Source organism: Asterias amurensis, chromosome 1 (assembly GCF_032118995.1).
Source record: "Asterias amurensis chromosome 1, ASM3211899v1".
Taxonomy (NCBI): Eukaryota; Metazoa; Echinodermata; class Asteroidea; order Forcipulatida; family Asteriidae; genus Asterias; species Asterias amurensis.
Genome location: NC_092648.1, coordinates 7,342,388 through 7,365,644, shown reverse-complemented (window position 1 = coordinate 7,365,644; position 23,257 = coordinate 7,342,388). Strand labels below are relative to the sequence as shown.

The 23,257-nt window shown below is 41.3% G+C and overlaps 2 protein-coding genes and 1 pseudogene across 3 annotated transcripts in view; 1 reads left to right on the top strand and 2 right to left on the bottom strand.

Moving 5' to 3' along the window:
* LOC139944494 (cytoplasmic dynein 2 light intermediate chain 1-like) overlaps positions 1–23,257 on the bottom strand; it is a 416,808-nt gene that overhangs the window by 192,021 nt on the left and 201,530 nt on the right. The window lies entirely within an intron of this gene.
* Positions 1–23,257, top strand: part of LOC139944443 (clathrin heavy chain linker domain-containing protein 1-like) — a 70,469-nt gene that overhangs the window by 44,074 nt on the left and 3,138 nt on the right. For both annotated transcript variants that reach the window (XM_071941465.1, XM_071941471.1), the window contains 2 exons: positions 269–471; positions 13,726–13,911. In XM_071941465.1, the coding sequence (XP_071797566.1) occupies positions 269–471; positions 13,726–13,911 (389 nt within the window). The remainder of the gene's footprint in view (positions 1–268; positions 472–13,725; positions 13,912–23,257) is intronic.
* Positions 14,288–17,767, bottom strand: LOC139940008 (uncharacterized; annotated as a pseudogene).

Below are 23,257 nucleotides of genomic sequence, written 5' to 3'. Positions count from 1 at the left end.
GTTGTTGTGTATGCAGTGAAAGGGATCCTACATGTATAACTAGCAGAAATTAAAAATTGCGATACGGCAAGCCTACGTTAGTTAACATGTTGCGTCTTGACTTGTGGGGGCGCCTTGTACATTGGACATTAAAAAAAAATCTGTAATTTGGGGTACTGTTTTGTTTGCCGAGTGTCTTATCGGCTGAGCATCTTATACGCAGGATATTACGGTTTTTACTTTCCATACCAACTTGGATAATAGAAATTTTGTTGTGTATTGCTTTCAGATTGACGTGTTCAGAACCTCTTGGTCATCTTCTCTATAATTACACTCAGGGAAAGAATACAGTGACTGTAGGTCAATGCCTTCCATTGGCTGAAGCTGTGTATACCATTGTTGGAGCACACATACAAGCCGCTGTATGTATGTGCAAACAGGGTAAAGTGCAAGCCATGATGGATTATGCAACTAACGCTGACTTTGGCAAAGGTAAGCTCAATTTGCTCAAAATTGTTTAAAATCTATACCACGGTTAATATCTTATTAAAGGTTTTAAAACTTATTTGTTGGTCTACAGGCACAAAGGAAAATAAGATATTTTGTTTGCATGCTGTGATAAGATGAAGAAAAAAAATAATAATAATAATAACAACAGGGATGCCAATTTTCCAGTTATTGCCGGAATTCCGGCTTTTTAAAATTTTCCCCGAATTTTTGACACCATGGGGCAAGATTAATATTAATATTAGCAAGGAGTTAACTTTTTGTGAAAAACTGATAGCATTATTAATAATTAATAATATTAATAATTAATATAATTATTAATTATTAATATTATTAATTATTAATAATAATATTAATAATATTAATAATTAATATAATTATTAATTATTAATATTATTAATTATTAATAATGACATATTAATAATAATATTAATAGCATGGCGACGAGACAATGAACACTGCTTCAGATCGGCTCTCTATGATATAGAAGATAACTATTGTTTCCTATCAGTTGTTCACCAAAAGTTAACTCCTTGTTGGTACTAGTTGGTAGACACCACAGGGTAAGTTTGAAGACAACTAATAACAACGTGTTGCTGTTTTTGGTGTAAAAACGGTGAATATTTTTGTGTTTGAAAAACTTTGGAAGACTACACAGTGGTGTGCATTGAATCAGTGAACAGACGCGCATGTCATCCGCGTCCTTTGGAACTTCTTGATTACAACCAGTGTTTAGTGGTCTCCGTAGGGTTGGATATTCTACAGCGTTGCTGTATGTAGTTCTGAAATTACAAACTGTCTCACAATAATTTGTGATGTTCATGATGAGCGTAATGAGCTTATACTCAACGGTGAAACAGTGACAAACTCCCAGAGAGGAAGTCTTTCACCCGATCTGGTTGGTATGCTTGAGCAGGTACTACCAGACCAGATAACAACTGCTCACAACAGGGCCCAATTTCATAGAGCTGCTGAACACGAAAATTTGCTTAGCATGAAATTTCTTCCAACCAAATTTCCATTTCTTGCTTATCGCTTGTTACTGGTGTTCAGCTATTGTTTGCTTCTCCTGAAAATCATGTGGAAATTTGGTTGGTAATCCTGTTTTTATCAAGGCGACAATTTCATGCAAAGCAAATTTTTGTGCTTAGCAGCTCTATGAAATTGGGCCCTGGATTTGCGTTGCAAGAAGGAAATGGAGTAAGAACGTTAACAAAATAGCGATTGAATATTATCTTAATAGTAAACCGGACAAGAGAGGATATACATGTACCGTATTTTCCTGCGGATAAGACGCTCGGCGGACAAGGCGCAGGACGCTAAAATGACCCAAAAAAATTCAAACGTCAGCAGACAAGGCGCACCGCCGCACAAGGCGCACGTTTAACCGCACACAAAAGAACACCCAGTGTCGGTACATTGACACAAAGACGTAATTTGTTGCCTTTGAGAACCTGCGTATACCGACCTTTATCCAATCAGTCAACGCTGTATATTGTTAATAACATAAAGTTCGGCCCAATCAGCGGGCAGAAACCATGGTCCACGCACTGTCTGAAGTTAATTTTATTTGCAACGTGAACACAATGCCTCCCTGCTGGACATCCGACGTCCCACACAACGATGATCCTTGCTGATACAGATACATTGCAACGACAGACGGACGTAGCGTGTGTTTGTAGTAATGTATCGCACGGCCGGGATGTCGATGCATGCACATTAATATGCTCATGTACTCTGTGCATTGCGCTGCTCAATCTCGAGATTGCACAACAGATGTTGGAGACACGTGAGCATCGTATTGAGCGTCGGCGCCGACGGGTTGCGTTACGCCCTCGCATTTGCGCTGCCTGGAAATGCGCCAAAATTCCCACGTGACTGTGCGGATCCAAAGCATGCCCAGACATAGCCTGACCGTATACATACGCAATCAAATTCCATTGCGGACTTGAGAGCAGTGACTATTTGGGCATCTATGTCACTGCACGTTCAGTGTATCCAATGGGAATCACTGGATCTAGTGGCAGGGAGGGACCCGTCTTTATCCTTGCGGATAAAGACAGGGGCCAGTCTAGCCCAGACACGTCGAGTCTTGTCTCAATCCGTTTATTGCTGGTTCATGTAATTTTTACAAATAGAGGGCGTTTAACCTCACGCTACTACATCGTTCCAAAACGCCCTCTAGCGTTCAATTTTTCTTGTATTTATTGTCACACGCACAGTAACAACGACTACAGGCGTGATATTTGCTTTTGTGTTGCGTGTTATATAACAGCCCTCGGAACGGTTGCGTTTTGGGGCTATTTTTCTGTGTCATTTTGAGAGATTTTCGAGTCTGAACTTGGACATCGTTGACTTTACAGGCAAGTTTCATGCAAGGGCAACCATGATTTTAACAACCGTTCCTACCCGAAGTTTTGAAGCAATAAAATAATTCAATAAAATAAATTTTTCCCTAATTTTTTGGGGCTAGTGTTGTATTATTTTATTTGGCATTACAAACAAATACAAATCATATCCTAGTAAGATAATCCTACGTTCTCATAATACTTTTTAAAAGCAAACGTCTAAAAAGAGGCAATAAATATTCAGCCTAAAGCACACTTCAATAACACACTTCTCTACAATAAAAACCCTCAAAGTTTACCACACAATAGCGGTCGGTGAATGACGTGTGAATGAAGTTATTGACTGTCAATCGTTTTCGGAACGAATACACGGCCACACAGAAAAACGTTTGTACGCCGCAGACGTCTGTTCCGAAAGCTAGACGCATTGCGGCATTAATGGAATGAAAGCACGGTCATGGGGAATAAACACGTTGCAGCATTGTTGGAATAATTGGACCGTCTGGGGGATTGCGGCATTGTTCGAACGAAAATACGGTCTCAGTGTCTGAATAGCCTAGTTTGACCGCATTATTGAGTAAGGAATCTTCACACAAAGATCGTTGATTTGAACTGGACATGAAGGTATTTTTTATTTCACGCAGTGATAATCAAAAAAATAATCAATCGTCAGCAGACAAGGCGCACCGAAAGATAAGACGCATCGATGTTTTTAGGGTCAAAAAAGTCAGATAAGACGCGTCTTATCCGCAGGAAAATACGGTAGAAGGAGAATGATAAGCCTATGGCAAGATAAAAGAATGTTTGAGATTAGTGAGCAGCGTCTTTCAGACCAGATAAATACTATCAAGTGGAAATAGTGGTGTACAACCGTGGAGATGAAGAGGATAGTACAAGCTGAAAGGGAAAGATTGGAGGTTGTTGCCACCAAGTACCGGAGGAGGTGGCTGCTGCTAGCTCGCAGAGTGAGGATGAGGTGGAACAGCCAGGGTTGCCTGAAGGTCAGGATGAGGAGGGTAGCGCCAAAGCGAATGGTGTAGAGTTGACGGAGGAGGAGGCACAGATTAAAGACAGGCTTCATAATAATAATAATAATAGTAATATCGAAGTCTTATACAGCGCACGTATCTACCAAACAAGGTACTCAAGGCACTGAGATAACCAAACTTCCAGAAAGATTATTACAGTGATGAATTCTGAGACCCAATTATTTAGCACATTATAAGGGATTACAAGGTGCTACGGCGCATATAGCAGCCACAGCCAGGAACACCGGGGCGTACCCCTTCTCTTTTCCATAAGTGCACTGGGTTCTTTTACATGCGTTACACAACACTTGGGACCAACGGCTTTTTGTCCGATCCGAAGGACAAAGCAATGGTTAAGTGTCTTGCTTAAGGACACAAGTGTCACGGCTGGGGATTCGAACCCACACTCTGCTGATCAGAAACACCAGAGTTTGAATTCGGTGCTCTTAACTGCACGGCCACGACACTTCCATGAGGTGATGGAAGCGACAAAAGAGTCAAACGGGTGGAGTATCCCAGCTTTGTGCCGGGTCCCAAGGAAAAAGCCGGCAAAATGTCAGCCGTGGTAAGTAAAGTCCTTGGGTCGGTCTATCGGATACTGTGAGCAGACTTGAGGAGAACTTGTTAAAAGTAGCACAGAAATATTTGAAAGCGGACGAAGTTGGGCCGAATGAGTACAAGAGGGAAAGGAGAGAAGAAAGACACCAAGATTGGCAGAACAAACCACTTCATGTAAGGTTCTTAAAGGAACCTGTTGCCTTGGATCGGTCGAGTTGGTCTTTGAAAAGCGTTTGTAACCGTTTGTTATAAAATGCATATGATTGGAAAGATGTTTTAAAAGTAGAATATAATGATCCACACAAGTATCACTGGAAATTGCGTGGTTTTCCTTTTACCTCGTCGGCTAACACGGTCGGCCATTTATGGGAGTCAAATTTTTTACTCCCATAAACGGCCGACCGTGTTAGTTTGCAAAGTAAAAGGAAAACCACGCAATTTTGAGGCAAATTTGTGTGGATCATTGTATTCTACTTTTAAATCATCTTTATAACCATATGCATTTTGTAACAAACGGTTACAAATGCTTTTCAAAGACCAACTCGACCGATCCAAGGCAACGTGTTCCTTTAAGGTGTACTAAAGAAGTGGCCTGCAGCAAGTGGAATTGGCTGAAGAGCGGAGAGTTGAAGAAGGAAACTGAGGGCTTGATTACTGCGGTGCAAGACCAGTCTCGGAGGACAAATGTAATGAAGGCAAGGATAGAGAAAGCGAACGTCTCTCCTATGTGCAGAATGTGTAACAAGGCGGAGGAGACTGTCTTTCATATTGTCAGCGAGTGCAGTAAGATGGCCCAGACGGAGTACAAAGGTAGACACGACAAGTTGGGAATTCATTGGGATCTGTGTTAGAAGTGGGGTGTCCAAGTGAAGGCAAAATGGTACGACCACGTTCCAGAGTAAGTTGCAGAGACCGACCAGGGGCCGGTTTCACTAACGTCTATGTTTGCGATCACAAACCTCAAATCCATCGAAATTGCGATGTCGCTAATTTTGCGTTTCACTAAAGCCATCGCAATTGCGATGACGTAAAAAGGAAAATAAAGTTTTTGTACGAGGCTAAAAGTAGTGACCTTTGACATAACCCGCAACAAAATCGTCGGTCGTCGCTCGAAATGAAATGGCATATAATTAAGTGCAGTTTGTGTAAATCGGTGTCATGTTTGTGTCAAGCTTCTACATGCAGTGATATTAAATCGGAAAAGACATTTATTGGCTGCAATGTCAATTTGCCTAGGGCTAGGCCCACACATTCCACATTTTAGTCAAAATGATGGTTAAAATAATCAAACCCAGTATCTCCTTTTTACCAATTTTAAGCTCTCTTTGCTGCAGGTGCGTTGCTGATAGTTGTCATCTGCAATCTGAGTCTACCAGGTAAAAGACCGCAAGGCTAAATGTAGCGCCAATATACTCTTGAAATCACGGACAAATTATACATCAAGACGTACACCGCTATAACTAAGCACAGAATGGCGCAATGTATCATAAGTTTGTGATGAACTTTTACTTCGCGACCACTAACGAGTCATCGCTATCCAGCGATGGATTTTGGATTTAGTGATAGATTTCGGCGTTTGCGATGATCGCAAAGTGTTAGTGAAATCGGCCCCAGGTCAAGATCCTCTTGGACTGATCATGTTATAAAACATAGGCGTCCGGATGTGGTAGTCTTAGAAAAGGCAAAGAGGATGTGTCATCTTATAGACATAGCTGTGCCGGGATATTTTAAGGGTAGCTTCAAAAGAGATGGACAAGATCCAAAAGTACCAAGACCTTGCCAGGTGAAAGTGAAAGTAGTACCCATGGTGGTTGGAGCACTTGGCATTATTCCGAAAACACTGGGGAAACATCTGGCAGAACAGGAATGGATGTGAGGATAGATCTGTTGCAGTAGGCGGTGCTTTTGGGAACAGCTAGGATCCTGAGAAAGACCCTCGAGATCTAAGGCTTTGGGCTGAGCCCGATTCGAGGAGTTGCCAGCACAAATGAAAATATAATCTTTCTTTTGCATGCTGTGATGAGATGAAATAATAGTATTAATAATATTAGCAGCTTCTTATTAAGTGCGCATATCTCCACACAGTGACGCTCCTGGTAAGATAAGAAAGTTGCGTAAGTTGTTTTTAAGTGATTTTGTGCTTGTAAGAATGAGTAATTCTAGGAAGTTACACAGGAAATGGAGGGACCTGCAGTCTTGCTGTCCTGCCCGAGTCCACTCGGGACTGCACCGGTGACACTATGTTGCCTCAGCCGGCAGCAGACTTCTGGTCAGCTCCCCTAGCCACTGTCGGTCGCTGAAGCTGATTGACTTGCTGCAATTGAGGGACCCCACAGGCCCTTTGTCTCCTGCTAGTGTTCATGAGTTAAGGCAACCTTGCCCTAGCAAGGTAAAGAAAGGTCTGTTACAGGGGCTATAAAGTTAGCTTGGGTGACTATAGTACTACTAGTGTCAAAGTGACAACTATTGATAGCCATGTTGAGCCCTGACTACCAGGTTAATTCTAGGGAGTCAAGTAGGACAGGCTGTGTCAGAAATAAATGGACCTTCATCCCTCCAGGACAGCCTGAGTCCTCTGGAGACTGCAACCTGTGACACTACTTCGCCGCGACAGCAGCCCTCCGATCAGCTCTCCCAGCCACTGCTGGCTGATGGAGGCTACAAACACACTGCTGAGTGAGGGACCCTACAGTCCCATTGTCTCCTGCTAGCATTCATTAGTCGACCCAATCGAAAAGGAAACGCTCGGCAAGACAAAGCAAATAGGCTGAATTCATAAAAAATAGCAATTGCTTTGTCTAGGCTTTTGCTTACATCTTCTATACTTTAACGATACTTAAATCGCATGGGCTCCGCCATGTTTTTTTCACGTCAAGTGGTGCCTGTACCCTACTGAAATGATGCATCCTGGGGTCAATTTCGGGTACCCGTGGTTTGGAGGTTTGTGTTGTGTGTGACATCACAGTCAAAGCCTTTTGGGCAAACCTTGGGTTGTCAGGGGGTCTGCGTTATTTCATCCCTGTCAGGCGCCCTTTGTGATGTCAGTCATAGCGCGAGCGTCCAGTAACTTCGCATGTTCAGTGGAAGCAAATAACAATGCAGGGGATCACCACTGGGATCGGAACTAACAGAGGCATGACAGAGCTGGAGGTGGGGGTTATTAGAGGACGTGGGACAGGGAGACGGAAGGGGCACAGTGTGGTACGTCTGTGGGAAGGGGAAAGAACCTCTAGCAGAACCCGTGCAGAACGGGAAAACATAAGTTATGGGCCGGCAAACAGTCCATGCAAAAAACAATCAACGCACGTGATCACGGGGACAAAGGCGCGAGTTAGATGTGGGTCTGGAGAGGAGGGAGGGGCACACAGTGGTACGCCTGTGGAACGGGGGACGGGGGAACGGCAACAAAAATGATGGGGAAAAATCAGGGCAGGGGTGTAGGGAAAGGAAAAAATAAAAAGGGACTATGATGATATGGGATATGGGACAGAAAAAAATTAAACTGAACTGGGGGGAACAAAACGTTAAACGGAGAAAGAAGAACCGCCTCAAGTGGGACCTGCGCAAAATTGGAGAACATTACAACGGGTATTAACAAGACTGGGAAAGAACCAGTCGCGGGACCTGCACAAAACTTGGGTTATGGGCAACAGTTGCAAGCAAAGAACAATGCCAACGCACAGGATCGTGGCGATGGGTCGGTACAGATGCACAGGTTAAATAATGGAACGGGAAAGGGAAAGAGCACAAGGTGGGACAGGGTGGGGGGGAGGACGGCAAAACAATTATCGGTTCCGGGAATATCATATGGGAAAGGGGAAAGAAAAAAAACTTGAACTGAACTGACTCATTTTTTCAGTCCAAGTGTTGATTTAGCTGATTTTAGCGCCAGTGATTTGAACTTATCCCACTTTAGAGATGTACTTCCACTCAGTGGTCATTGGGTTTCCAGCTCATCATCAAAGTTGGTGGCAAACCTCTGTCGATGTTCTATGTGACTCAGCTTATTGACGTTAAGAGATGGCCTGACAACCCTGGGCTTCATACGGTGCATTAATAGGATTATGTGCAGTGCGAGGGAAGATCTTACTAGACGGTGGTCGGTCCAGCACACGGCTCCACGCATGGTCCTTGTGATCTTCACATCACCAGTTTCCCTCTTGCGTCAGAAAACAAAGATGCCATTGTTTAGATCTTGGATGCATCCAGGTTGTCATATATTTGTCAGCAAGCCTGAAGAAGGGTTTGATAATCGACAGGTCGTTTTCTGCACACATGGTCAAGAGACGAAGGCCATTTTCATTCATTTCCCCAATGCCATGTTGCCCAAGGATCCATTTCCAATTTCTGTAGTCGCTGACAACTCTGTTGTTGAAATCGCCAAGACGGAGAAATTTGTCACCAGGTGGCGTTGTTTTAATTATACAGCCAAGGTCCCTGTAGAAACCTTCTTTTATTTCAACGCTACTAGCCAGAGTGAGTGCGTATGCACTGATGATTTTTACATGACGAGATGTGTTGAGGGGGGGATGCGGAGTTTAATGAGTTGCTCACTGATGCCCAATGGAAGGTCTGGAAGCTGGTGTAGGCGGGTGGTTTTGATGGCTAACCCTACTCCGTGAATTCTGGCTTCATTTTCACCCTTGCCTTTCCAGAATAAAGTGTATCCTCCTTTCAGCTCATTGAGCCTTCCTCTGCAAGCCGTGTCTCGCTAAGGGCAGCTACGTCAATATTGTAGCGCCCCAACTCTCTTGCCAAAAGCGCTGGGACAAGCAATGTTTAAGACACCTTTTCGCTTAATCCATGGATTATGCGATCTGGTTTTAAGACGCCAGAAACCCGCCTGCACACCTCTGCCCACAGTTTGCAACGGGGATCGTCACGTGAAGCCGGGCAGTAGGAGTTTGACTAGGAGAGGCTGTTTCAGACGCAGACCATATAGGACATTTCATGGGTGGGAAGTGGCTCAATACTCCCCACAATCTCCAGTCATTCCTAGCCCTTTGACCCCCCAGTTTTGCATGCCCAAAATGCCCTTTCTTGAGAAAGCTATTGAAAGGGTTATTAAAGAAGTAATAAAGAAGAGCAGGGTGATAAATGAGGACCCAAGAAAGAAATCAATAGTGCAGGATATTATTAAATCCATTACATCAAAGAATTGGAGATGAGCAGGTCACCTAGCAAGAAGGCATGACAACAGGTGGGCATGCAAAACAACCAACTGGAATTGCATGGACACAGACAGCCCAGGATAGAGTGAAATGGAGAATTGGTGAAGAGGCTTTCCTCCTGCAGTGGAGTGATATGGGCTAGATAGAAGAAGAATTGCTTGTGCATGCACAGAAATGCATTGTAGGTTTTGAAGGTGAGAATTTTCTAAAATAGAATAGAAAATCCTTGTGGATTTGTAGAGAATGTGGCGAATATCACTGCGCATCCAAACAAGCATTTACACAACGCAGCCCAACCAGCCGCACTTTCAATGCGTGCTGTCTACTTGCAAAAAGGTGGGCAAGATATGGGAATTTTACGTGGTGAGTACCGCCTCAGTACGGATTTGGGAGCACGCAGGACGCCGTAGCACTTGTAGTGCATGAGAAACTTTCGCTGCGTTCGGGCTACGAATTCACCCCAAGTACCGGTGACGCGCGTGCCCTCTACAGCCAATGAGCGCACCACGCACCGACTCTGTGAGTCTTAAATTTGTCCAACGATCACTTGCTCCACTGACGGCGCACTAAGCACGTGCGTGCTGTGCGTGGTCTGTGCTTACTCGGCACTTCCCCAGTTCAGCTGTCCAATGAGCATGCATAACTCACTTGAACCGTACCGAGTAAGCACGTGCTCCACACTTACAACACACGTTGTGCGCACTGATATCCGCAGTTTACAAAACCGATGGACGAGTATACAAAACCGATGGACGAGTGCCATCATTTTGTCGAAGAAGACACATAAGAAGGGGTCGCTGCATCTACAGCACAAAAAGCAGCGGATACGGCCAGAGAGGCCCAACAGAAACGGGCCGCGGAAGATGAGAGGGCCAGAGAGGAAGAGGAGAGAAAGAGCCAAGAAGAGTCAGATGGTGACGCCAGAGAGTCTGCCCCTGATCATGAGAGGGTGCTGTTGGTGGATTGGAGAGTGGGTCACAATAGACTGTGCAAGTCTCGCGAGAAATTGAACTTCCGGGACCATTGTGGTCCCAACCTAATGGAGTTTTACGTTGGGGAGATTTTGTTCTGTCAATAATTTTAGTTTAACATAAGTTATGACTCTAAAAAGTGAATATGTTCTTGGGAATGTAAAAATAAGTGATTAAAAACAGAAAAGTAAAATCAATTCAACAAATTAACGAAGAAAACTAAAGAAAAAAACTTGACCTCCAGTTTCCGGTTTACTCTAAACAATTAAGAATATTACCCAATTGACGTTCCCATTATCGCTGAACCTATGTGATGATTGCACCATTGGACGTGATTCACAAACGGGGTTTATTAGAAAAACCATCCAGGTCGATGTCGAACAGCGATCCTCGTCCCGATATATGTATAATTTTTACGTTAATTTAAACAAAACAATTATTATGTACACGAATTAAAATAATAATTATACAAAAAGTACGTTAAAAATAACAATCTTTAAGAATTTTTTTAACAAATAACAATTTCAATACAATTTGGTTTTGTACAAAAATATAATTTTTTTCGAATTAAGTTCTCGTTTTCGCTACGTGCGAGACTTGCACAGTCTATAAGAACAAAAACAAAACCATTTTATTATTTGTTTGACACAATAAACTTCACACATGAATACATAAAATTAAATAATGAATTCATGGCATGTCCCCAGAGTTCATCAAATTAAATCATGAGTACCATGAGTTCATGTGCTCAAACAACCCGATCTAGCCATGGTAGGCGGCCAAGTGGGGAACTGTAATAGTCCGCCAAATAGTTTCTAAATACACAATTGTACATTTACATGTAAATTGAAGAAAGGAAACTTATTAGTGTGTAAAACATATTTTCACTTTCAGCTAGGCGAAAAACTCACTTTCAGCTGGGCGAAAAACTCATGTTCATCGCACTTACATGCACTTACAACATGCGAGCGAGTAAGGACACCGTACGTGACCCAGCACGTGTAAGTACGTCCTCCGTACGATAATGTGGCAATCGCAAGATGATCGTACATTGTAAGCATGTACAACTCACTTACCACGTGCGTGCGCAACGTACGATGCACGCAACCGCTCACGGGCATGCGTGGCGTGCGGGCCATGTACTTACACCTTGCGCAAACCGTGCGAGTGACATGCATTGACGTACTCCCTCGCTGCTCTTGCCACTCCCTACATTTTCATAAAAACGTGGCGGCCGTGGCCTCCCCAAAAAAGGTACAGACTAAAAACACGCACAGTGGGTTGTGACCGAGGCTTAAATTTTGTGATGGGAGGCGAGCACAAAGTTCTTAGGGTTTTGTAGTAACAAGAAGCTGAGGTCAATTTAACTTTTTGGGTTTTCTTCAAGATATTTTAAAAATTAATTTACATTAATATTTGTTATCACTAAGTATTACATTCCTTACAACATCTGTAATTTTCATGGCCATAAGCTCTGTTAAACTGAAATACTTGATGAAAAACAATCTCTCCTGTGTAAAATTCCATATGGTTGTAACCACAATGATCATTATTGTTTTTTAAATGTTGACTGAAAAATGCAATGAAAACTTGTATGGGTTTTACGATAGAGGGCGCACTACTAACCCGGAATAGAATCAATCTATCCGGAACTTGTCAAATGGCTGGCGTTACATTTCCCATTGTTTCTTCAAAACCATTTGCCAATAGATACTTCATGAGTTTCATGACATGTTTAGTTAAACTGTTGGACTCTATTTTGTGTAAGTCAAGAGATTGCAATAAAAACAATGTGAATTCAAAAAGTGATCCAGAACTTATTATCGCATATCGTCCAGGCAGCCATTTTACAAAATGCCGATATTTCACATCATAAACCAAAATCGTGAAAATCACAGATTAACATAAAACTTACTAGGTCTAATGATGATGATAAAAGAAAACATCCCTTGAAATATTATTGTCTGAAATGTCATATTTGTTGAGAAATAAATAATCTTATTTCGTGTTTGGAGTTTATTGCTCAGTGAGCATTTTATTCATTTTTCTTTTTGCATCGATGTCGTGCAAAAATGTAAAACGTTTCTCGAGACCCAGATGGACGATCGATCTCAAACTTCTACAGGTTTGTCAGTTTACATATTTGGTGGATTACATAACGTGCTTACACTGCTGGCATCTGTTTTGTCAGCAAAACCAATTCTGTAATGTTCCTTTAAGGATGTATGAGGTATAAAAATCCACATTTTGGTGTCTTTACATGTTCATGTATATAAGTTTGCAGGTTTTATAAGAGCTCAAAAAAGTAAGTATCAAATTTTGAGGTCTCCCATTTCAGTTAGCTTGCCCAGGTTGACTAAATTGTGCTCATCTGGGTGAGCTCTAGACAAGAGCCAACTTCCTATAGCATTTATACCCGTACATCTTGGACAACTGACATGACTGACTGAAAATATTTTCATTGTGTGTATCACTTCCAGTAGAGTTTGCTTGTTAACATGGAGGCATCTCATACATATCTGGTTTCTGTGATGCCTTGCGAAAACTATCTTAAGGCTTGTGCATCTCCAACCCTATCATCCAGCTTGCACACACAAAATGCACATTAAATGTGCTAATTGCAGTAACTGGTAACTTTTATATGTTGGTTATTTGTCAGACATTTTTGGTGAGCAGATACAGTTGGATCGGTCATTGCATTGGTCTATTGTGACATACTATTTAGGGAATAACAGTGCAGGGACCTGGTCTTCATTGCGTGGTAATGTCCGGGTTGATGGCTGGTCGCTGTTAACAAGATTGGAAGATAGCTGTTTTTTGTTGTGCGTAAAAATGTGCGCATGAGCTCAGCGTCCCTGTAGCGTGTTGCGTTATGCAAGGGGTCTATTGATACATTTTCAGCGCGAACGTGTATGTGGGTGAAGTACCAATGAAACTAAGATGAATAATCATACAGCACAAAGCGCAGACACTAGTTGTACAACGTCAGCTGGTTTAGGGGCCATTTATTCGCTAGTTTCCAGAGCAGGTCTTTTATCACTCGTTAAATACATTCCCACCTGATCAGGTTTTGACCAATCAGAGTCTGTAAACTGTCCAAGGTATTTATTAACTATTAATTATATGGATGCTAACATGATAAAGTTAATGTAATTTATTTCAGATATGTATATTGGTGTTCTGTTAGCATGCCCATCACTGGCTGTAGCTGAAGTCTTAATTGAGCCAAGAGGTCTATACCAGAAATCAGCTTTATCAGTTGGGACAGTTGTGAATCAAATACTACACACTGAGAACCATGAAATTGGGGTTCAGCTTCTACACAAATTACAACAAATGATCAAATCAGGTGAGTTCTAATAAAGTTGTTTCCCATCAACAACCATTTTTAAGGGTTTATGATTTGAGGATCGATTGTGTTGTATAGAACTTCATTTACAGACAAATTTAAAAGTGTTTGTGATTTTCGATCAATGACGCCATCGCAAATTGGAAACAAAATATGCGGCGAGAGTGATGTGTTTAGAAAGGAAATGACTCGCCCGTTGCTTAAAAAGTGCCCAATTGCTTTTTTGCTTTCAAAGGACCGCCCGTGAACGATTCGGTTTGTTGAACGTGTCACCCATTTAATAAATAATAAACCACAAGGGAAACTGACGGTGTTTTTGTAATGAAAAATCCTACTGGAGTATTTCCTTTGAGATGCTGCGTCACCAGCAGGGTCATCACAAAGACACTTCTTCCTGTACCGACTGTCTGGCGTATGCGATGGGTTCACGAACACAAATGTTCATTGGCTGTGGCTGAAGTCTTAATTGAGCCAAGAGGTCTATACCAGAAATCAGCTTTATCAGTTGGGACAGGTCCTTTGAAAGAAAAAAAGGCAAATGGCCACTGTTCTGCTGCCTAAGTAAAATTTGATTTTCCGTTGTCTGAAAGGAGAAGAGGAAATTGCCACTTTTCGGCAGAAAAGCAGAAAAGCAGAAAAGCAGAAAAATAGAAACTTGCATTTACACAAATGTTTTTATCTGCTTTTTGGCGAGCTGCAGAGCAGTGCGAGCCTATGTAATACCAATTTCCGTGCGGCGTCCGTCTGCCTGGCGGTCCGAGTTAAAAAATTTAGAAATGTTAAAGTTTTTGGTTTAAGTTTAAGTCTTTGAGTTGAGTTGTTTTGGTATAAACAAGCCCAAGTTAAATTATTATATATAATTGCCAGTAATGCTTGGGTAACTTTCAGCTATGTTTTCAAATAATGTTGAAGTTTTTGGAATAATTTTTTGTTAAAGTTTTTAGGATAAACAAAATTTCAGGCTCAAACATTGACATCTGGATACTAAATTTAAAAATCAAATTAAAATCTTAAAGTTTTAAATAATTTGTTTTAACAAAAACCAAACTCTCTGTCACTTGTTCCAGTTAAATAAGCTGAAACAATGAAAAACATCAACGGTCACAACTCCTGATTGTAATGATGTACTGACTTGAAACTTAAGTCAAATATTGCTTCTTCCATGTAGATTAATTTGAACCGATTAAACTCAAAAGAATTAATCAATGGTTTCAGTTGAGTGAGCTAAAACAATGAAAACCTTGAATAGGCATAACTACTTGTTGCATTGATGTATTGACTTCAAACTGAAATCAAATATTGCTTCTTACATAAAGATGCATATGAAAAGATACAACTCAATGAGTGCATCACTGGTTTTAGTTGAATGAGCTGAAACAATAAAAACCTTAAATGGTCATAACTCCTTTTTGCAATGATGTACTGACTTGAAACTTAAATCAAATATTGCTTTGTAGGCCTACATGTAAATTCACTTGAAAAGATTAGACTCAAAGAATGTATCACTTGTTCTAGTTTAATGAGCTAAAACATGATACATGTAAATATTGCTTCTTAAATGTAGATAATATGAAAAATATATAAATATCTAAGAGTTTATTACTGGTTCCAGTTGAATGAGCTATAACAATGAAAACCCTAAATGGTCATTACTTCATACTTGTCAATTTCCCCACCCTTTGACCATCAGTTGATCAAATGATTGGTTTTTCTGTCAGTCATTGGTTCTATCTGGTGATCAGCAGCTCGCCATGGCAGCTTCGCTGTTCTAGTTTACTATTCTGACAGCAGAAAAGCAAATGCATTTTCTTTAAACAAGGGCAGAAATTTCGGGATACTTTAAAATACTTTTTGAAAATTGTTTGGATTGACGTGGGCTACTGAAAAACTGTGCAGGCGACCAACAATGTTAAGTAGGATTTGAAACTTTGCATGGTGGAAATAAGATATAGAAGAGTTTGCAGTAACACCATGTAATAACAATCTCTAAATGAGTTGGGGGGGTTCTGAAAAGAACCGTTGGGTTAACTCGACGTTTCGATCAGTATGCTCTGATCGTCTTCTGGAGAATGCTGGACTCTGATGCTGCATGCTGCTTAAGTATTGGGCGGCGGATTAGCGGTGTTGCACGAAGGCGGGAAATACAGGCGGGAAGTGAACTCGATGATTCGTGGTGAAACCTGTTGTGGAGCTTTGGGTGGTGTGTGGGGGTGTGTGCTCACTCAACCGTGTCAGTAGGAACAAGCACAGGGGATAGTGAGGGTGTAGGGCCTAGGTGACTGAGGGTATAGATGACCCAAAGCAGTCTAATGTTGGGGCCTAGGGGGTGATCGTGGATATAGAAGATCCATTGGTCGGGAGAAGGGGGAGCCAGATGTCGCTGATGTGGAAGCCGATGTCTTGGGGTACGGTGTCATGCTTGTGGATCTCGATGGCCTCTCTGATGCGTCTAGGGTGCCATGCCTGGATTGGAGCGATGATTTCTGCTGTTTCCCAGTTCACTCGGTGGTCAGTGATGTGGGAATGCTTGACGATGGCGGATTTATCAAAGTCTCCCCTCCTTCCGTGTGCTCGATGTTCCTTAAGTCTAGTGGGAAGGTTACGCTTGGTTTCCCCGACAAAAACCTTACCACATTCGCATGGAATGCAATAGACTCCGGCACGGGTGGAGGGGTCCTTCTTGTCCTTGTGCGATTGGAGAGAGCCATGGAGTTTCTTCGGGGCGGAGTGATACACCTTGATTCCTGCTTGCTTGAAGATGCGTTGGAGGCGATGAGAGGGGGGACCTACATGTAGGTAAGGTAAACTAACTGTGGGTGTGTGTGTTTGACCTTGGGTATAGGAGACCCTTTGGTTGGGGGGGGGGACAGGCTTGCTTGTCTTGACTTGCTTGGCGTTGTATCCATTCTGCTGTAGAGAAGTGGTGATGTGATGCAACTCATGCTGGAGGCTGTCCGGATCACAAATGGTATAAGCCCGTTGAACCAGCGCATGGTTGACTGATGACTTGATAGCTGGATGATGGAAAGACCGCTGATGTAGGTAACGGTCCATAGTGAACTTGATACTTGAGTGTTGTTGGTTGAGGTACTGCAGAAATTCATGGAGAGAGTCCTGACCGTGGGGCCACACGACAAAAGTGTCGTCCACATAGCGGAGCAGGCTGTGTCGGAGGTCAGCGGAGAGGAGTGTTGAGGACTCGAACTCTTCCGTGAATATGTCTGCTAGAACCCGGGATATAAGGGATCCCATGGAGGTCCCAGCTGTCTGCTCGTAGTACTATTGCCCTGGAATTGAAAACAACTGGAGGAAACGCATGTGTAAAGCAAATCATGAATTTGGTCAGGTGAAAGACCAGTACGATCAGGGAGGGATGGGTCATGTGATAATCTGTCCTTGGCCAAGAAGCAAGCTTCATCTGTAAGCACGTTGGTGAAGAGAGATTCCACATCAAAACTTACCAAGATATCACTGGGTAGTAGGGTTAGGTTGCGGGTAATGTCAACAAACTGGGTGGAATTGGAAACATGGTGTTCAGTGAGACCCACCAGGGGTCGAAGTACTTTAGCTAGGTACTTGGCAGTGTCGTAGGTGGGGGAACCCCTGAGGCAACTATGGGGCGGAGGGGAACTTCCAGCTTGTGAATCTTGGGATTGCCGAAGAACCTGGGGCAGGTGGAGCGGGATGGGCGGAGCTTACGATAGAGTGGGACGGAGAGAGCTCCGGACCGGTGGATAGAAAAGAGTTTGCTGGTAACCCTCTTCTCGATGCTAGGGGTGGGGTCCTTAGGGAGGGGGCGGTATGAACCAGATGATAAAATGTTGCTTACCTTGTCAGTGTACTCCATGCGGTCCATGATAACAGTGGCATTTCCTTTGTCAGCATGCAGCATCAGAGTCTAGCATTCTCCAGAAGACGATCAGAGCATACTGATCGAAACGTCGAGTTAATCCAACGGTTCTTTTCAGAACCACCCCAACTCATTTAGAGATTGTTATTAGCTGTTCCGACCTACCGTCGGAACAGGTATTGTTTTCGTCGAGATTTTTATTATTTTTATTATTATTATTAATTAGCTGTTCCGACCTACCGTCGGAACAGGTATTGTTTTCGTCGAGATTTTAATTATTTTTATTATTAGCTGTTCCGACCTACCGTCGGAACAGGTATTGTTTTCATCGAGATTTTTATTATTTTTATTATTATTATTAGCTGTTCCGACCTACCGTCGGAACAGGTATTGTTTTCGTCGAGATTTTTATTATTTTTATTATTATTCTTTGTTTCTCGCCAAAACCCCATTGCATTTGTACACGTTTTTTCTTTAAGCCTAATCTCCCAAACCATAATACGAAAGAGTGAGTTTATTATACCAAATTGTAGCTTAGAACATAAGCTTTACTCTAAATGCAAAACAAAATTAAAATCTTAATTAATTAACCACGTAATCTTCATTTGAATATAACTGGATGCAGTCGCTTCAATGTTATTCTTAAATATTCTCTTTGGTAAATGCCATACAGTATGTACCTATCATGAGTTGTGACTTCTTGAGATGAGTCTACGCGTTTGAATATAACTCAATGCAGTCACTTCCATGTTATCATTAAACATTCTCTATGGCAAATGCCATTCAGTATGTACCTATCATGAGTTGTGACTTCTTGAGAGGAAGTCTACTCATTCTGTTTTCCTACCATCGTTCAGGACCCATAACAATCTAACCGGCTTCCGGGCCCATATACTTTGCATGCGACGAAGTACGAAGATTTAGGGATTTCGTTCAAACGAACGTGCGTAATTGCGTTTTTGACGAAGAAGACACACCATCGTGTCCACAGATTTTCACTAAACTTAAACAGTTTGAAGATAATGATAGTTGAAAGCTTCCCTTAAAATATTACTTGCTGTGGTGTTGTAGTTTTTTGAGAAATTGGGGGAAAAAAATTGTCAACGTATGACTGGGACCGAGTTGGTTTGGGACCGAGTTGACCGGGTTCGTTTTTTAGAAATGAGTGAAAAAACTGTAAACGTATGACTGCGACCAAGTTAGTTTGGGACTGAGTTGACCGGCTTAGTTTCAGGCGACGAGCGTGGACGACGAAAATAGAATGCCTGGGATTTGGAATCTTTTACGGGTGAAGTCAGGGACCGCTTGCCTAAACTAATTCAAGTATTTCCCTTTCTTATACCATGACATACAAAAACTCTTTGGCAGGGATACTCTTGTGGTTAAGTGGGTCATTTGTATAGAGCTGCTTATAATAAATAGGCAAAACATTTTGCTGTATAAAAATGCAGAAATTGAGCAGAATAGTGGCTTAATGTTATAGAGCTGCTTATAATCAATAGGCAAACAATTTTGCTTTAAAAAAATTGCAGATGAGCAGAATACCTTGATTCACAACTTGTACTTGTATTTGCTGTGTTTAGCTGCTTTTTGTGCTTAAAAATCTTTAGTGTAGTTTGGTCCTGGGCCAATGGCTTTTAAAGGAAAGAATCGCAGTGCTTACGTAATCATGGAATTGTGCTTACGCTAAGCGTATTTATCAGCTTAGCAGGGAATGTGTTCTTGAGTGTCACAATTCGCAATAAGAAATGCTACAGTTGACTAATTGTGCTCAACTCCTCCAAAACTTTCACTGCGAAAACAACAGTGACTTAAAAATTTGTTTTGCACTCGCAGGATAATACCCGTGGTTTGCTTACGTGCAAAAGTAGGCCAGGGCAACTGTAGTGTTTTAGTGTAAAAGTCGCGACTACAAATTATTATTTGAGTCGCAACTACAAATTATTATTTGAGTCGCGACTACAAATTATTATTTGAGTAGCGACTACCATTTTTTTCTACTCTGTCATAATCGTGCTCAAACGTTGACTACAAAAATTGTCCCGACTACCTGTCTGGTGAAACACTGAGTTGTGTTGCTTCTTACTATTCGCAACATATAATATAACGTGCACTTGCAACACTTTGCAGCACAAGTCTTGAGAATCCGTAATTTGTATCGACAAGTGTCGTAGTTGGGTTTGAGGTGCGACTAGTCGAGTTAGTATATTTCACTAGTCACCCAGGCCTATCATAATGGGAACTTGCTTATTAAGGTTTTATCGCGAATTGAAAAATTTCAAGAGAGGGCGCTGTTGAACCCGCACAAAGGTATAGGCGTTGCGAGCGAGTCGTAGAAACTGCATAGAAACCGCCCCATATTCCTTCCCAAAATGCATTGCAATTCTGAATCACGATCAACCTTATGAAAAATCTTGTGCGAATGGGCCCTATGTCGTGCTCTGCGCTGGAAGCAAAGATTCAGTGCTTAGCAGAAGCAGTGAATTCTGCGCTTACGTCAAGCGAAGTACACTGCTTAGCAGGGATTTCTTTTGTTTGTGTGCTTCCAAGCTCGCACAGTTCATTCCGGGCATGCACATTAAGCGGAAAATGGTGATCGTAGGTGCAGAATTTGGTGGTTACGAGTTCAGTAAAATCCACTTGAACTAGATCAAACATCAAACCACCAACCAAATACAAGGATTTTATCACATGGCAATGGACTCTAAAGACACTGGCATGAACTCAAGAAAACACCCAAATCAAACAATCCTAAGTCAAATACAAGTTTTTACATTATTCAACTAGGGACCACTCATCTTATATACCGCCCTCTATTGACGAGTGACAGTCAAAATCCTTGCAGCACCATATCTCAAGAAGTGCAGGACCAATTTTTACACTGTCTGTAGTGAAGACTCCTTGGGGCATGGACATTAATTTTGAAAAACTGTAACCTCAAGTTGACCTCTACTTCCGGGTCAACCGGAAGTGGGACCATATCTCAAGAGTTACACAACCGATTAAAAAAAAATTCTTCAGTTATAGACTCCTTAGGACTTAAAATTTGTTGGGAAAAACCATGACCTCATTTTGACTTCTTCTTCCGTGTCAACTGGAAGTGGGACCATATCTCAAGTACTATTCAACCGATTTTAAAACTTTTTTCCAGTTTTAGACCCCTTGGGCATTGGAGATTAGCCTTAGGTTACCGTGACCCCATGTCGACCTCTACTTTTGGGTCAACTGGAAGTGGCACCATAACTCAAGACACTATTCAACATTTTCAAACTTTTTTTCAGTTACAGGCTCCTGGTCATTTTAGCACATAATCCAAGCAGAAGAACACGGAACAGCTTTGTGTTTGTTCACAAACACCTAATGTCTAGTTACATGGTGTTACCGCAAACTCTTCATATACCAACAATGTTGTTTAACTCGTAGGGCCAGCGAGTGCAAAACTAATTGAGGGAATCCCCAGTTTACCATGGTTCACCTTCCCTAGTCCTATGGCTTACACTTAAAACATTTTTCATTTTTTCAGAATCTAATCCCATTATTGATTTATCATCAATGTTCCTACAAGTTGGCTGCTACGAACATGATTCAATCTTTATAACTTTAAGAAATAATAAAATCTGCATTCGAAATAGGACACCCAAGTACAAACTGTACAAACATGGTCAGCTTTACGTTTTTAATTGAGTGCACACAAAAAATAATATACAAACATTAGCCTACCCAATAATTTGGAGCCATAAAACTCAAAGCAAAAGAAAATTTAGTGCCGACCTACCTACCCTATTCCCATGCCACAGTGTAATAGGAAACACAACCTTTCTTTTGTTTGGCCGAACTGAAAAGAAACTAGAAGTTTAGTTTTGTCAACTACAAAAAACAGGTGTTCGGCTTCCAGGAGTACGTATAAATAAAAACTAGCAATTGCTTATCAATTCAAAGCTCCAGCATTAGCAAAAGGTCAATAAGTAAAAGATCAGGCATGATCAGTCTGCTCAAATCTCTATTAATAACCCTTTACTTTACTAAACATTTTACTTGACTCGGATAGGTAAATTGTTGGACTAGTAAGTAAAAGCAATTGCTTGGATTTGTAAGTAAATGCTCGCCGGATTATCTCTCACTTATTGACATACACCTGTATAAACAAAAACAACCTTTTTCTATTGTCCTGTAGCAATTACTACATGAAGAGCTTGTGCTTTCACTTAAACCTAGTGTTGCATATATGGCTCAGTATCGGGTCAGTATTAAAGGGTTATTTGTCCCTTGGCCTAATGATCCAACTACAATGTACTTATAGTTCTGTTGTGTATTTTAGTTGCTTCAAAAATACCAATCTCAGAAACAGTATCCTGCAAGTGTAAAACTGAAAACAAATTGATGATTGACCTTGTTCTTTTTGAGATATGAGTGTAACAAGGTTGACTAATTAAATATTCAAATTGCTAATACATGGCTAATTAAATAATAATTTCAAACATAACTGAATTTAATTGAATGTCATACAACTGTATAACAAGCTTCAATTTGATATACATTGTAGGATCTAACTATTTCATATTAATACTTTGGGATATTAGGAATATTGGGAGGATATTGAGAAAATAAGGCAGAAACAAGTGTTTAATAAAAAATCATAACAATCTCGATGGAAACAATACCTGTTGTGTTCCGACAGTAAGTCAGAGCAGCTAATGATAAAAACAATAAAATTCTTGACGAAAAACACTACTTGTTCCGACAGTACATGTAGGTCAGAACAGCTACAAATAATAATAAAAACCTAGATGGTATAGTAATTGTAATCAACAGTTACAGAGCTGTTCCGTGTTGTTTTGCTTGGATTATGTGCTTCAATGACCAAGGAGTCTATAACTGAAAAAAAGGTTTTTTAAATGTTGTGTAGTTCTTGGTATATGGTCCCACATCCGGTTGACCCGTAAGTAAAGGTCAACATGGGGTCACGGTTACCTAAGGTTAATCTCTTATACCTAAGGAGTCTTTTTTTTTATTACTGACAAGTTTTTAAAACGGGTGTGTACTTCTCAGAGGCAGTGGACACTATTGGTAATTATCAAAGACCAGTCTTCTCAGTTGGTGTATCTCAACATGTGCATAAAATAACAAACCAGTGAAATTTTTTAGCCCAATTGGTCGTCGAAGTTGCGAGAAAAAAAATGTTCGAAAAAACACCCTTGTCACACTATGTTGTGTGCTTTCAGATGCTTGATTTCGAAACCTCAAATTCTAAACCCGAGGTCTCAAAATCAAATTCGTGGAAAATTACTTCTTTCTCAAAACTACGTCACTTCAGAGGGAGCCGTTTCTCACAATGTTTATTCCATCAACCTCTCCCTATTACTCGTCACCAAGTAAGGTTTTATGCTAATAACTATTTTGAGTAATTACACATCAACCAATAGTGTCCACTGCCTTTAAATAGTAAATAAATAAAAATCCACATTAAGTATTTCACTAATTTTAAGAGTTGTATTA